Below are 13641 nucleotides of genomic sequence, written 5' to 3'. Positions count from 1 at the left end.
GCAAGCAGGCAGGCTCTATTAGCTCAATGGAAAAAACATGTCAGCACTTGCGCAGGAAACCGGGTTCAAATCCATGGTAGAAGAGACCAGTTAAATAGTGCAGCTTTAAATGAAAAGATGCTCTTGTATTGTAGACGTCCATTTTGTTTTCAACCTCAACACCATTCTCTGTGTGATAAGAAATAAATGTCCTCTCATAATGCAATAGAGAAGACAAGCAGGAGAATAAAGTTTATCCCATAAACAAAATCAAATCAATAAGTTGTGCACACATACAGTAGCATCAATATTGTTTGCAGTGGTGGAAAAAGTACTCAAATTCTTTACTTAAGTAAAAGTAGCAATACTGCAATATAGAAATACTCCGTTACGTCAAGTCCAGAATTCAAAATTGACTTGAGTAAAAGTACAAAAGTATTGGCATCAAAATGTACTTAAAGTACCAAAAGTAAAAGTACTAAAATATTTGAAAATAGCCGATCTACAAGCTCACAACGCGTTGCGATGCGACGCGTTGTGAGCTTGTAGATCTGCTATTTTCAAACAGCCTCTGTATAAAATAGGGCTAAAGTGGTTAATGTATGTTTTATAATATCATAATTGATACCTGAAAAGTAGCTGGTAACTAAAGTTTTCAAATAATTGTAGTGGAGTAAAAGTACAATATTTGCCTCTGAGATGTAGTGGACTAGAAGTAAAAGTATTGGAAATTGGAAATACTCAAGTACAGTACAAATACCTCAACATTTTACTTAAGTACAGTACTTAAGTAAATGTACTTAGTTACTTTCCACCACTGATTGTTTGACAATACTTTCGGTGTGCCTACATTTAATCAAAATGCCATTGGTACTTCAGTGAAAAGTGGTATCCCGTAGGGCTGGGCAATTAACCACAAATAAATCAAAACCGAAATGTAGAACCAATAACAGACTTAATCTTGTTCATGTAGGTAAATCGAATTATCGAGATGCAGTTTCTTCCCCATATATCAACAAATCTACGTGAAAGAATTCTAACACATCTTTTTCGACTAAATCAATCAGTCTGATTAACCACTCTGTTTTATACTTCTTTCTATTGGTGGTGGCACACAAACAAATATGGAAAGTTGCAGATCTACAAGCTCACAATGCGTCGCATAGGTAGATCTGCTATTTTCACTATAAAAAAAGAGGAAATTGTTCATTAATCGAACTCGAGGCAAACGTTTGAAATAATCGTGATATTGATTTAAAGTCATATAGCCCAGCCCTACTATCCCGTCAGACTAGTAGGCTATCATTGAAGAAAAAACACAGTACAGTACAATGCAGATAATCTGTCAACAGATTTAAAGCAGGCAGTGGTCACAGCATGAATTACATTTTCTTGAACAGATGCAAATGATAATCCTGCCACCGACTCCGTCTTTACGAACGTGTCAGTCCCCCTCGCGTCTCAATGCCTTGGAGGAACATTACAGCCGCTTTGCCGCAACATACTGTAAGACTTACTCAGTGCAACTGAACCCGCTCTCATATCTTCAGATCGTCTATTCTAGTCTTGTTGTTGCTGAGTTTGGCGGCGCGGCCCGCCCTGCCCTGGGTGGGCGACCCGGGGGGCGACTCCGCTCCCGTCTTTGCTTTCAGGTCACATTCCTCTGGCTTGCTGCTGCTCCTCTCCACCGCCAAGTTGTCCTTATTCTGTTTGTACGCGGCCTTGCTGTGGTACGGATGGAACGACGAGTCCGTCTCCTCGGCCAGGTTGTAGCCGGGCACCGGCGGGTACACGCCGGGCTGGACCTGGTGGAAGTAGTCGTCGTAGCTGGGGGCGTACGGCACGGCGACCTCGCTAGGCGGCTTGGACACAAAGTCCAAGGAGTGCTGTTGCTTTCGCAGCTGTTTCCTCCTCCTGTAGCTGATCCCCTGGCGGCACTTGGTGAAACCCAGGTGGTAGATCTCTATGAGGTTGAGGAGCAGCGACAGGCTGGCCACGCCCAGCATGAAGATGATAAAGATGGTTTTCTCCGTGGGCCGGGAGATGTAGCAGTTCACCGTGTTGGGACAGGGGAACCTGTCGCACGTGTACATGGGCCTCAGCTCAAAGCCGTACAAGAGGTACTGGGCCACGATGAAGCCCACCTCAAAAATGGTCTTAAAGATGACGTTAAACACGTACGTGCGCAGGAGCTCTCCCTGCAGCCGAACGCGGCCTTTGTCGTCCCTCACCAGGGCCTTCTTGTGCTTGCTCGTGCTCGCCATGAGCGCGTGCTTGTCCGCGTTCTCCTTCTCCCTCTGCTGGTGCTTCTCCTCCATGCGCACCAGGTGGAGAATGTGCCCCAGGTAGATCAGGCTGGGCGTGGACACGAAGATGATCTGCAGCACCCAGAAGCGCACGTGCGAGATGGGGAAGGTGATGTCGTAGCACACGTTCTCGCAACCGGGCTGCTTGGTGTCGCAGGTGAAGCCCGACACCTCGTCGCCCCACACCTTCTCGGTGGCGGCGCTCAGGACCAGGATGCGGAAGATGAAGAGGACGGTGAGCCAGACCTTGCCCACCACGGTGGAGTGCTCCTGGGCCTTCTCCAGGAGCTTTCCCAGCAGGTTCCAGTCCCCCATGGCTACGGGACGATGTCACACCACCACCAAGCTAGGACCACCAAGCTAGGACAAACACAAAGAACAAGTTAACCTAATTAAGACCTGAGGTTCCGATTGTACAAAATGGCTTCTAAATCCCAACAGTTTTTTGAAAAAACCTATGTTTCTATATCAGTGGTTCTCAAACTTTTTCATGTCAAGGACCCAAAAATGTATATGTATTTGGCTGCGGACCCCCATCTCAAAATAGGTCCTTCCAGGGACCCCCAGAAGCAAAGATTTGAGTTAAAAATGTTTGCTTTCAAAATATATATATTCAAAGATTTGCACACATTTTCTCGATTTTTCTAAAATAGCAGATCTACAAGCTCGTAGCGCGGCACTCGGTGCTGCGCTATGAGCTTGTATATCTGCTATTTTTGAATAGCCAAAGTGTAAAATAATGCTTTTTTGCTCAAATCTAAAAATGACACAGATGTGTTCCAGGTCTTAAAGGGACCTGGAACACAGTGGGTTCTCCAACTCTTTGCTTTAGGAAAGGAAAACCCATAACAGAGAGTACAAAATGTTCCGTTTGTACACTCTCAGAGTTACGGACCTACCCCCACAAGGAACCACGAGGGTCCCTGGACCCAACATTGATAACCACTGAGTTTAAGATACAGACCTTAGAGCACCTTAGCGCAAGTAAATTGCCTCGACAAAGTTACATCTTCCAAAACCAAAAAAATAACCTGGACAAAAACAGAAGCCCAAAAAAATATATATATATCCTCGGAGCACAGGTCTCCGCCAGGTCAGGTAGGTTATTGTGGGCCAGCAATGTTCGGAATTCGCCAATCAGGATGGAATATAAAAAATCGGACGGAACCATCTTGATCACTTGACTATAGAGATAATGTGTACTGATTTGCATGATGTTTGGACAAAATTTGTAGGACGAATATAAAAAAGAAAAAACGGCCTCGTGGTGGCGCTATAATAGGGCAATGTTAAAAGGGTGGCTTTTGTTCCTCAACGTAGTGTGAATGTGCATGCAAAGTTCCACCGCAATCGAACGCTGTGTTCATGATTTGTGGCATTTTGTTCAAAACGAACCACTCCTGCAAATATTTTGATGTCAATGTTAGCCAATCAGGATGGAATATGAAAAATCAAACGGATCCATCGTGATCACATGACCATAGAGATCATGTGTACCGATTTGCGTGAAATTTGGATAAAATAAGTCGGCCTCCTGGTGGCGCTATATAAAAGGCTAATAATTTCCTTGGCCTCTAGGGAGTATGCGTGCAAAGTTTCACGCAGATCGGTGCAGTTATAGTTAAAAACCCAAATCAGCCTTTTATAGCGCCACCATGAGGCCAATTTGAAAAAGTGCCATTTCTTCCTCGGCCTAGTGGGAATGTGCGTGTGAAATTGCACGGAAATCGCAAGCTGCGTTCATGATTTGAGGCATTTAGTTCAAAACGGACCAATCCTGCAAACTTTGGAAGCCAACCTTAGCCAATCAGGATGGAATATGGAAAATCAGACAGATCCAGGTTGATCACATGACTATAGAGATACTGTGCACTGATTTGCGTGATGTTTTGATAAAATGTGCAGGAGTAATATAAAAAAATGGGTTTTGCACAAATCGGCCTCCTGGTGGCGCTATAACAGGGCCATGTAAACAAATTGGGGCAGAGGTTCTGAATTGGCATCCAGGGAGTGTGTGTGCACAGTTTCGCAGCGACCGGGCCAACGGTGCCGGAGATTAGCTGTTCACAGACAGATGGACACACGGACGGACACACGGACGGACGGACGGACAGACATGGGGTAAAACATACTCTCTCGCCATGCCTTTCGGCCTGGCGGAGACAATAATCAAGAGCTCATAATCATTAAATGTGGTGTAAGTAATATTTTTTGGGTTAAAACAGAAGTTTGTTTTGTTAAAGAGTTAAAGCTCTAAATTCTGATATTGATACTATAGAGTGTTTGTTCAGTAACAGGGCTCTCCCTGTCTCTCCAGGTCTTTAGTGAACAGAAAAGGCATTTGCAGGTCCGTCACCAAATTTCATCCAAACAGGAGAGAATACCCATTTATCAGCTTAAATGTTATAGTATTTCAATTCCAATTTTGTCTGCTCACTCAATTCATCACTTCCAATTTCACTTGCATATCCTGTATTCTGTGCGAGATCTCTCCCCTGATTGGAGGAAATTGGCATCCCGACCTGAAAATGTAATTCATGCAGTGTTTACTAAAGAGCTGGAGTGATCGGGAGACCCCTGTTACTTAACAAACACTCTATAGCTATGATAACTGTCAGAATATAGAGCCATTTAACACTTAATTTAACAACACAAAAATCACTTACAGTTCCTTTAAAGTTTTGGTAATGAAAATAATTGCTTGAACGACTAATTTCTTCCCTTCTATATCTCACCAAAATGCAGAAGAGTCTCAAACCCAACGAGTCCCCAGAGAGCCAAGCTCTGGTCTGGGTATATACTGTATCCTGTCCCTTCCAAAGTGCCAGTCAGGTAGTGACCATTTTCACATGGACACTGACAGGATTATATTTACTTTAGGGGGGGGGGGATATATATTTGGCAAGTGTGGACAGGAGGAGGCATGTCAGGAAAGTGATGGCCTTCATGCCAGGAGTCACAGTAACTTGATCCGCGGCAGGTGAAACACAATACCAGAAAAAGATCTTTAAGCAGTTCTAACACATTATGCATTACAAATAATCACCTACTGTACTAATAATATTGATGGACAATGAAAGAGAGGAACAATGTGCTCTTGGATAGGCTACTGTGCGAGCGCTTGAATTGTAAATAATAATAAAAAAAAACACACAAATAAATGGAGATTTGGATGAACCGTCAACAACCATCTTTTACTGTGAGATGAAATGTCATTTCATGTTACTTGGAAAACCAAGTAAAACAGATAATACCATAAAAAACAGCCAAGATAAACAAGACCTTAATTTGGACAACATCAACATTACTTTGAAGGATTCCACAGCTCCTATCACATTCATCTTATAGGCACTGAACAAACTATGGACTTAAGCCACGGCTGCTATTCTCTGCTTATTAATATGTGCCAATCAAAACTATGGATATATTCATTACCTTCCATCACAAGCTCTAATACTGCAACACATTAGGAATCACACTTCAGAATCACACAGAAGACACACTTATCGGTAAACCCACCTCATCAACTTACACATCCCCTGTGGCGGAGCGCTCCGTGTCTGTGAGGGTCCATGGAGGGTCTCCTTCTTCGCCACCAGGCCTCAGACTCCGGCCCCCCAGCAATGCCCTTGAATGGACAGGAAAAGTGGACTCTTGCTGTCCTCAGCCGTCGCTGTTCCACTCTGCTGAACCCAAGCGACTCCGGCCTCTTCTCTGTCCACGGCCACAGGCCACGGCTTTTCCAGGATTCAGGGCCCTGGGGGTCTTCCACTGGCCACAAACCTGCCGGACACACTCACAAGCAACTCTGACTGGGCTGCCCCTCCTAACCCCCCACCCTCCCCCAGGGTTAAATTTGGCACAGGGCAACACTCTAATGTAAACTACCGAAGCCCCCCTACTCGCTTCATACAGTGAGTGACGGGGCAGTTGGCCAATAAGGTGCTCCACTAAGCCTGTCTGGCGACGGGTGCTACTGTTGTCTAAATATAGTGTCAGGGTCTCTCCTATCACGGATAGGGGCATAACTCTGAGTTGAAGGGCCTTCCTCGTCTTCAGAGAACAAATGAAACGGACATAATAATGGAAGTCTGCGATGTGGGGAGCTGGTAACACTATGATGGACCTAAAACATAGAAACATTATCACAGCGAGCACCCTCCTTGGTCACATTATAGTCCCTCCCTTGCCCATTTGCAACTGTACCTCCTACCAGAATCCAAACATACACCATTGAAAACAAAACAAAGAAAATCCCCAAAATCCCATCCAGATCCCCAAAATAAGAATTGAAATATACAGAAATTCAAAACAAGACTTCTAGTGCCAATTTAGAGTGAGAAAGATGTTTTAATTAGGGCTGCAACTGTCAATTATCTTCTTGACGATTACTCCGTTGATTCTTTTTTTAAATTTTAGCTCAAAGCGCATCGCTTTGCGCCGTATTTCGAGCTTATAGATCTGCTACTTTTGATGATTTTGTGTGACACTGTAGTATGATCAAGTAGGGCGTTCACTTACGAAAAAACACGAAAAGTTAGAATATGGAGATAAAAGGTTTCTGCCCGACAGCAACGATATACTGTACATAGCAACAAATTAAGGTAAAACTAATTTGAATGGATTTTTAATAAGTGACTAAATGGATGAGTCTGATTAACCACTTAAGCGCACAACGGTGTCACAACGCGCACAGCGGTGTCGCGCAAAGACAGCCGACCCACAGTACAAGCTCACAACACGTCGCAATGTGACACTCTGTAAGCTTGTCGATCTGCTGTTATTTTTGAAAATCGATTGATTAACTGTTGCACCCCTACTTTTAATACATTCATTACTGTGTAGAGGTTTCATACAACTGCCATAACACATTCAATCCAGGAACGCATGTCATTTTAGATTTCTTTGGGCTATTTTTTTTTTAAATCTGGAAAATTTGTGCAAATATTTGAATATATATATTTTTAAAGGGAACATTTTTGACTCAAATCTTTGCTTCTGGGAGTCCCTATTACAAAATATTTTGAGATAGGGGTCCGCAGCCAAATGCATATAATTGTGGGGGTCCTTGACATGAAAAAGTTTGAGAACCACTGATATAGAAAAATAAATGTTCAATAAAATGTAGGATTTAGAAGACATTTGCAGAATCCCCAGAAGCAAAGATTTGAGTTACAAATGTTTGCTTATTATATATATATACACACAAAGATTTGCATAAACCTTCACCATTTTTCAAAAACAGCCTATCTACAAGCTTGTAGGTGAATAGCCAAAGAAATCTAAATATGACAGATTCATTTGCTGCAAATCATTCCACTATAGATGGTAAATGGACTGCATCTATTTAGCCCCTTTCTATTCTTTCTGACCCTTAAAAGTACTTCACAATGTATTTCACATGCACCCATTCACACAGCGACGATGAAGGCAACCATGCAAGACACCAACCTGTGTCAGTGTCTTGCTCAAGAACACTTCGGCACACAGCCAGGAGTCGTCGGAGATCGAACCAGGAACCTTCCGATTCCAAGGCTCTACTTCCTGAGCCACTGCTGCCTCCTACTATACTGTAGCTCTGTTATTCTCAAGATGATATATCATATATATGAGACAAGAAATCATTAAATGAATGCTTGATAGTTTGTGTCAATGTATTTGTCAAATTATCATCAAGTTTAATATACAATAATATACATACAATATACATGTATAAAATTCCAAGTCATTTTCATATTTTGAATGGATTGTTTACCTGGATGTCAATTAATATATGCAAACTCAAGCCTGTCTGTTTTTATAAATATATTCAGATGTGTTAATAAAACAGCCAATGAGAAATTAAAGTTAGCCTAAATGTTTCACCGGACCAGAGAGATATGGACAAAAATACACACTATTGTATGATGGGAAAAGGGAAGAAAGGCAGAATCGGGGATGTTCTGACAGTGACAACTGTATCGTTTAAACGCAGCTTAAAATTACTCAAAATGTATTTTTAATTTGGGCTTTAAATGGCTAAATGTATCATTTATTTGATCAAAAACACCCTGATGAAGGCTTCACAGCCGAAACATTGGTGCATGACTAACCCACTTGAACCCTATAGTTGACCAGTCCCCCAGGGCTCTATACTAGGTCCGCTAGCATTTCCCTCTAGTCTACACCAGTGTTCTCAACCTTTTCAGGATCAGGGCCCACTTAAAAATCTCAAAAGCATTCATGGCCCAACCATCATTTTTTGTTAATGTTATATTGTCATAGAAATCTTGTGTGTTTTGCCGATTATTTTTGGGGCCCACTTGCAATATCCTCCCACCAGTGGTCCCCAGCCCACAGGTTGAGAAGCACTGCTCTAAACCAAATCTCTTTGCCAAAAATAGCCGCTATTTTCACTGAATGTTTGCCCCAGACTAGTGGCGCTAGGGTTCAAGTGGTTAAATGTCAGTGAGAAGGAGTGGATTAGTTAAATTTGCCATGTCACCAGCACCAGATGAGATGTGTTGGCAGCAAACTGCTGCACCGCCCAAACAAACGAGGGAATAAGAATGAATGAATTCTTCTGATCTTGCCTATTCATCATGTGGCATCTTGAACAATGCCACCATTTTGAGACTGAAACACGCCTGGGAAGAATCAAGAATGACTTGGTTTTGTTTTTCTTTTCCTCACAAAGTAATTTCATTGAAAAGGTCCAGTCGAAGAAATATTTTCGGTCTGCGATAAAAAAAAATTAACCACTATACTGTACTTACACTAGTTGACCGGAGTCCCCCAGGGCTCAATATTAGGTCCACGAGTATTTCCCTTACAGTTACACCAAATCCCTTCACCGAAAATAGCCAATCTACAAGCTCACAATGTGCTGCGTCACGATGAGTTGTGAGCTTGTAGGTCGGCTATTTTCGCCAAATGTTCGCCCCCTAAGAATAGGGACGCTGCAGGGTTTCAATGCTTTTAGGATTAACCCATTAAAACCGGTAAAGCACCTGTGTCATTTTAGATTTTAGCTACAGTATGTATAGCAACGTTTTTCAGAAAACTCTTAGGATTTAGAACATCTCAAAAATAGCAGATCTACAAGCTCAGCGTGTCACTTCGTGCCACTCTGCAAGCTTGTACATCTGCCATTTTTGAAAAAAAATGAAAAAGTTAAAGTGTTTTAATTTTTTTTTAACACAAATCTTCTCTTCTGGGGGTCCCTGGCCCAAAACATTTTCAGATGGGGGTCCGCGGTCAAATACATATCATTTTGGGGGTCCTTGGCACGAAAAAGTTTGAGAACTACTGATTTAGAAGGCATTTGTAGAATCGACCTCAGGTCTTAATGGGTTATTAGAGGTAAAAGGGAATTTAGTTTGGTTTACAATTTTTTTCTTATTTACTATAATATTCAATATCAACAGTCCTCAACAAGCTCCCTACATGTTCTGTTACTACCTCATGTTAAAATAACAAACATAAGAAAAAAATTAAAAGCAGTAATATTTCAGCAATAGTCATAACTGTCTACCATTTCCCCACAATAAAATGACTAAAGTGGTCTAACACAATTAAGTGGGTTCGTTCCAGGCATCAAGTAATATTACTGTAAGACATATTTAAACGAATGGCCCTTTTACCGTACTTCAGCTCCGACTGCAATTAGATATGTAAATCCACATTTTCAATTCCAATTAAGTTCTCTCCTATCCAGCATTTTATTTTGTATAGGACCCTGTTCACTTCTCTAATCTACAACCCACTGCGTGTTCCACGGACAAGTAAACGCTTGTGTCAGTAGAACAAATAAAATGGAATCATCAATTTTGACTACATTTACACCTGTTAATAGCTCATACATCACGCTAAATCCCAGACAGTCCAAGTGCAGAGGGCCAAGTAAGAGTACTGTAGTGTAGTATACCTAAATCTCTTGGTTTCTGAAACTTTATTCTAATCCTTGTGCTTTACTAACTGCTTACTCTTTTGTATTATTATTTGTTACTCATAGCTGTATGTCTTTGTCTGTATCTGACCTGTGTTTCATAACTGCGGTACTGCCATGACAACTGAACTTCCCCTCCTGTGGGATGAATAAAAGGTCTATCTATCTAATAAAGAACGAATGTATGAACAACAAAGGTAACGATGGATAAACAACTTTACAAACCGCATAAATAAGCATATTCAAAACGAGCTAATATACAGTACATGGCCACATGTAAAATTACTGCAGACAGTGTGACAGTGCGACAGCATGCTCCCATGGACATGACAAGTTGATTAGTTTCATGTGTAAAGGAAGTGCAATCTCTCTAGAAAGCGGAACACCTCTCTCCTTTATCTGCAGGGCTCTTCTTGGTCACAGTGAACTTAGACTTGAGAGAATGGTCCGCTATCAGCTGATTGATCTCGTTCTGCTTGTAGGAGGACAACCTCTGCGTTATCCACGCCACTTTGGACTCTTCCTCGGAGCCGTGCATGCAGCGTATGCAGGCCCTGCCTATAAGGTACGCCACCTCGGCCAGGTTGAGCAGCACGCACACTCCAGACACTGCCAGCATGAACACTGTGAATATGGTCTTTTCTGTGGGTCTGGAGACAAAACAGTCCACCGTGTTGGGACACGGGTACGACTCGCACTTCACCAGACGTACCATCTTGAAGGTGGGGTAGATCAAGTAGAAGATGTAGAGGAAAACCACCTCGAGGACAATCCTGAAGACGACGCTGATCATGTAGGTCCACCACAGAGCTCCGGTGACCTGGTACTTCTGGTTCTTGATGCGCTCGATGTCCTTGGGGCTGCAGCGACCCGACCTCTTCAGGATCTTCTTCTCGATGTGGCGCCGGTGGGCCACGTGCATGGCCACCAGCAGAGCGGGGGTGGAGACCAGGATGAGCTGCAGTGCCCAAAGGCGGATGTGGGAGATGGGGAAGAACTGGTCGTAGCAGACGCTGTTGCAGCCCGGCTGCTGGGTGTTGCAGGTGAACTGGGACTTCTCATCTCCCCACACGCTCTCGGCCGCCACCACCAGCACCAGGATTCGGAAGATGAAGATGACGGAGAGCCAAACGCGTCCGATGCCAGTAGAATGCCTGTTTACGCCGCTGATCAGGGCATAAAAGGATCCCCAGTTCATTTTCGATTCCAGGTCTGGAAGAGTAAATGTTAAATGCTGTGAGGGTGGAAGGCGAACCTATATATGCCATCCTGAGAGAGTTAGCCATTATTGTGGCATGGGTTTTCAACAAATGTAGTTAGTGCTAACACAACCAAACCTGATATACTACATAGCCTTTCTTAAAAACACAAACATCACTGATATATGACGTTGTAATGCACTGAATAGTTTGAATGTTATTGACATTACTGAACTCCAATATACTACCACTATAATGAAGATAATTATTCAAAGTCTACCTTTACAACATCATTTTGGAAGCGGTTTGCCGAGCTCAGCCGGCGGCATAAGCGGCATAAGTGGTGCCAGGTCCAAAGTTAACCATCTTCAGATATCGCCCGGACATCAAGCTGGATTGGACGCGTAGCAAAATCTACCGAGAATTGCCAGGTCACTCGTTGGCGGTATAAAAACCTGGGCGATGGCCTACCGCCGTGCACCGTCACAGCACGTAACAGATCGAAGCCAATTGCAAAACATTCGACACACACGTGATCCGCTGGCCCTGTATTAATACAATACTCCCAATCTGACCTAGGGTTCAGTTGCAGACAGACCGACAGACTATGCCAGCCAAATTCTCCAAGGCACTGCCAAGAACTCCATCTCATTGGGAGACATTTTTTCAAGTCTGAGACCCTGTATTGTTTATGAGAATGATTACAAACTTGCTCATATTTGCTTATGAAAAGTAAATACAAATGATTACTCATTTTAGATGTTTCTAAAATGTTTCATCCAAAAATATTTAGTTTCTGGTAAATGTTCTGCTAAGTGTAAATCATAATTTAACACAGCAGCCTATAAACTATCCTTATACGTCTGGGGTAGATCACTCACACCAAATCTGACTTCACTGTGTACTGAATGTTAGTCCAAAACAACACAAATTTGATGAAGGTAATATAATGAGAGCATTTATTTTACCTTCAGCTGTGGTGGTACACAAAAATGTGTACAAAATGGGTGAAAATGAATAAAAATATTGTGCTTTTTAGCCAACGAAAAGGCTGGATTGAGAATACCATGCGTTTGGAAAATGCTAATCATTCCTCCGCCACTAGCCAGTGCCCTGCACCGTTAGCGGTCATGTGCTCTTATATAAACTATTTGCATACAATGGCGTCCTTTATGGGGCTGCAACAAGACCCTTTAGAATTCAGATCAAACGCCTCGATATCCGCCCACCCCGGGCCAAAGAAAGAATCTGTGTGGACACAAAAGGACTCAGCCCTGCCACAGTATTTATTGTGCTTAGCGGGGCAGGGGAGTGGAGGGTGTTTTTGACCTGGTCCACTGTCACACACAGACAGTGTTGGAAGAAGTAGTCAGATGTTGTTTTGAACTTATAAGTCACAAGTAAAAGGCTGTAAAATTGACTATGTTTTTTAAGTATAAAATAGGGCTTAATTAATTTAATGTTTTTCTTTTCTTTAATATAATTAAAGTAACAAATAATCAAATCAAATAATTGTAGTGGAGTAAGAAAGTACAATATTTGCCTCCGAGTTGTAGTGGAGTAGAAGTATTAAGTATCAAAAGATTTACATATAAAAGTAAAATAAAAGTACCTCAAAATTGTACTTAAGTACACCTGGGGTGATAGGGCATTTTCCGTTGCAGCACCCACCCTCTGGAACCCACTCCCACCTCACATCAAAACCGCCCCCACCCTTGCCGTGTTCAAAACCTCCCTCAAAACCCACCTCTTCAGAACTGCTTTTCCCACCTAGCCTGATCTCCTACCACCTTTTCAACTGCCATTCAACTTTTGTTTTATTCCCTGGCCCTCTGCAGCCTTTTAACTTTTTATTCTCTAGATTCTCTTATTAAAGTTGTTTTGTTTTTGTTTTGTTTTTATTTTGCTCTACTTAGTTCAACATGTAAAGCGTCTTTGAGTATTCAGAAAAGCGCTATATAAATCCCAGGTATTATTATTATTATTAGTACTTCATTGAATGTACTTAGTTACCTTCCACCACTGTCACAGAGCCAGTCAGACAGAGGTTTTGCAGAACTGCTGGGTTATTTGAAGCACTTCTATGGAAGGAAATCAAAAGCAGAAGAGGTTTTTACACAATGGCTTTATTTGCAGCCATCTGAAGTTCTGTCTCATTGGCTCTTTTGGCTCAAGCTGGTCCTTAATGGCAGTGAATTCCACAGACCAAAATACTATTATGCAGTGAATA

The 13641-nt window shown here is 42.4% G+C and overlaps 2 protein-coding genes and 1 long non-coding RNA gene across 6 annotated transcripts in view; all 3 read right to left on the bottom strand.

Annotated features, from left to right (window-relative positions):
- The window catches only part of LOC308076530, a 44634-nt gene that overhangs the window by 10044 nt on the left and 20949 nt on the right, over window positions 1-13641 (bottom strand). The gene's annotated exons all lie outside the window — the stretch shown is intronic.
- Window positions 567-6072, bottom strand: LOC308075467 (gap junction alpha-3 protein-like). 3 transcript variants are annotated; one of them, XM_080415370.1, is made up of 2 exons: window positions 5805-6072; window positions 567-2645 (listed from the first exon to the last, which is right to left on the bottom strand). In XM_080415370.1, exon 2 carries the CDS (start codon window positions 2598-2600, stop codon window positions 1518-1520), a length of 1083 nt encoding a protein of 360 aa, XP_080271496.1. In that variant the 5' UTR covers window positions 2601-2645; window positions 5805-6072; the 3' UTR covers window positions 567-1517. The 3 variants fall into 3 exon arrangements, with proteins under 3 accessions (XP_080271496.1, XP_080271495.1, XP_080271497.1); XM_080415369.1 differs by having other exon boundaries at window positions 567-2631; XM_080415371.1 differs by having other exon boundaries at window positions 567-2631; window positions 5818-6072.
- Window positions 9553-12441, bottom strand: gjb1b (gap junction protein beta 1b). Of its 2 annotated transcripts, none has more exons than XM_080415853.1 (2): window positions 12380-12441; window positions 9553-11424 (listed from the first exon to the last, which is right to left on the bottom strand). In XM_080415853.1, exon 2 carries the CDS (start codon window positions 11408-11410, stop codon window positions 10583-10585), a length of 828 nt encoding a protein of 275 aa, XP_080271979.1. In that variant the 5' UTR covers window positions 11411-11424; window positions 12380-12441; the 3' UTR covers window positions 9553-10582. The 2 variants fall into 2 exon arrangements, with proteins under 2 accessions (XP_080271979.1, XP_080271980.1); XM_080415854.1 differs by lacking the exon at window positions 12380-12441 and adding an exon at window positions 11692-11825.

Source organism: Gymnoscopelus braueri (assembly GCF_963280865.1).
Source record: "Gymnoscopelus braueri genome assembly, chromosome: 20".
Classification (NCBI taxonomy): domain Eukaryota; kingdom Metazoa; phylum Chordata; class Actinopteri; order Myctophiformes; family Myctophidae; genus Gymnoscopelus; species Gymnoscopelus braueri.
The sequence above is the reverse complement of the archived record's forward strand: the minus strand, read 5'-3'. Positions and strand labels throughout refer to the sequence as shown.

Excerpts from the sequence above, each read along its gene's own strand:
- gjb1b (XM_080415853.1), bottom strand. The coding sequence starts at position 11,410 with ATGAACTGGGGATCCTTTTATGCCCTGATCAGCGGCGTAAACAGGCAT.
- LOC308075467 (XM_080415370.1), bottom strand. The coding sequence starts at position 2,600 with ATGGGGGACTGGAACCTGCTGGGAAAGCTCCTGGAGAAGGCCCAGGAG.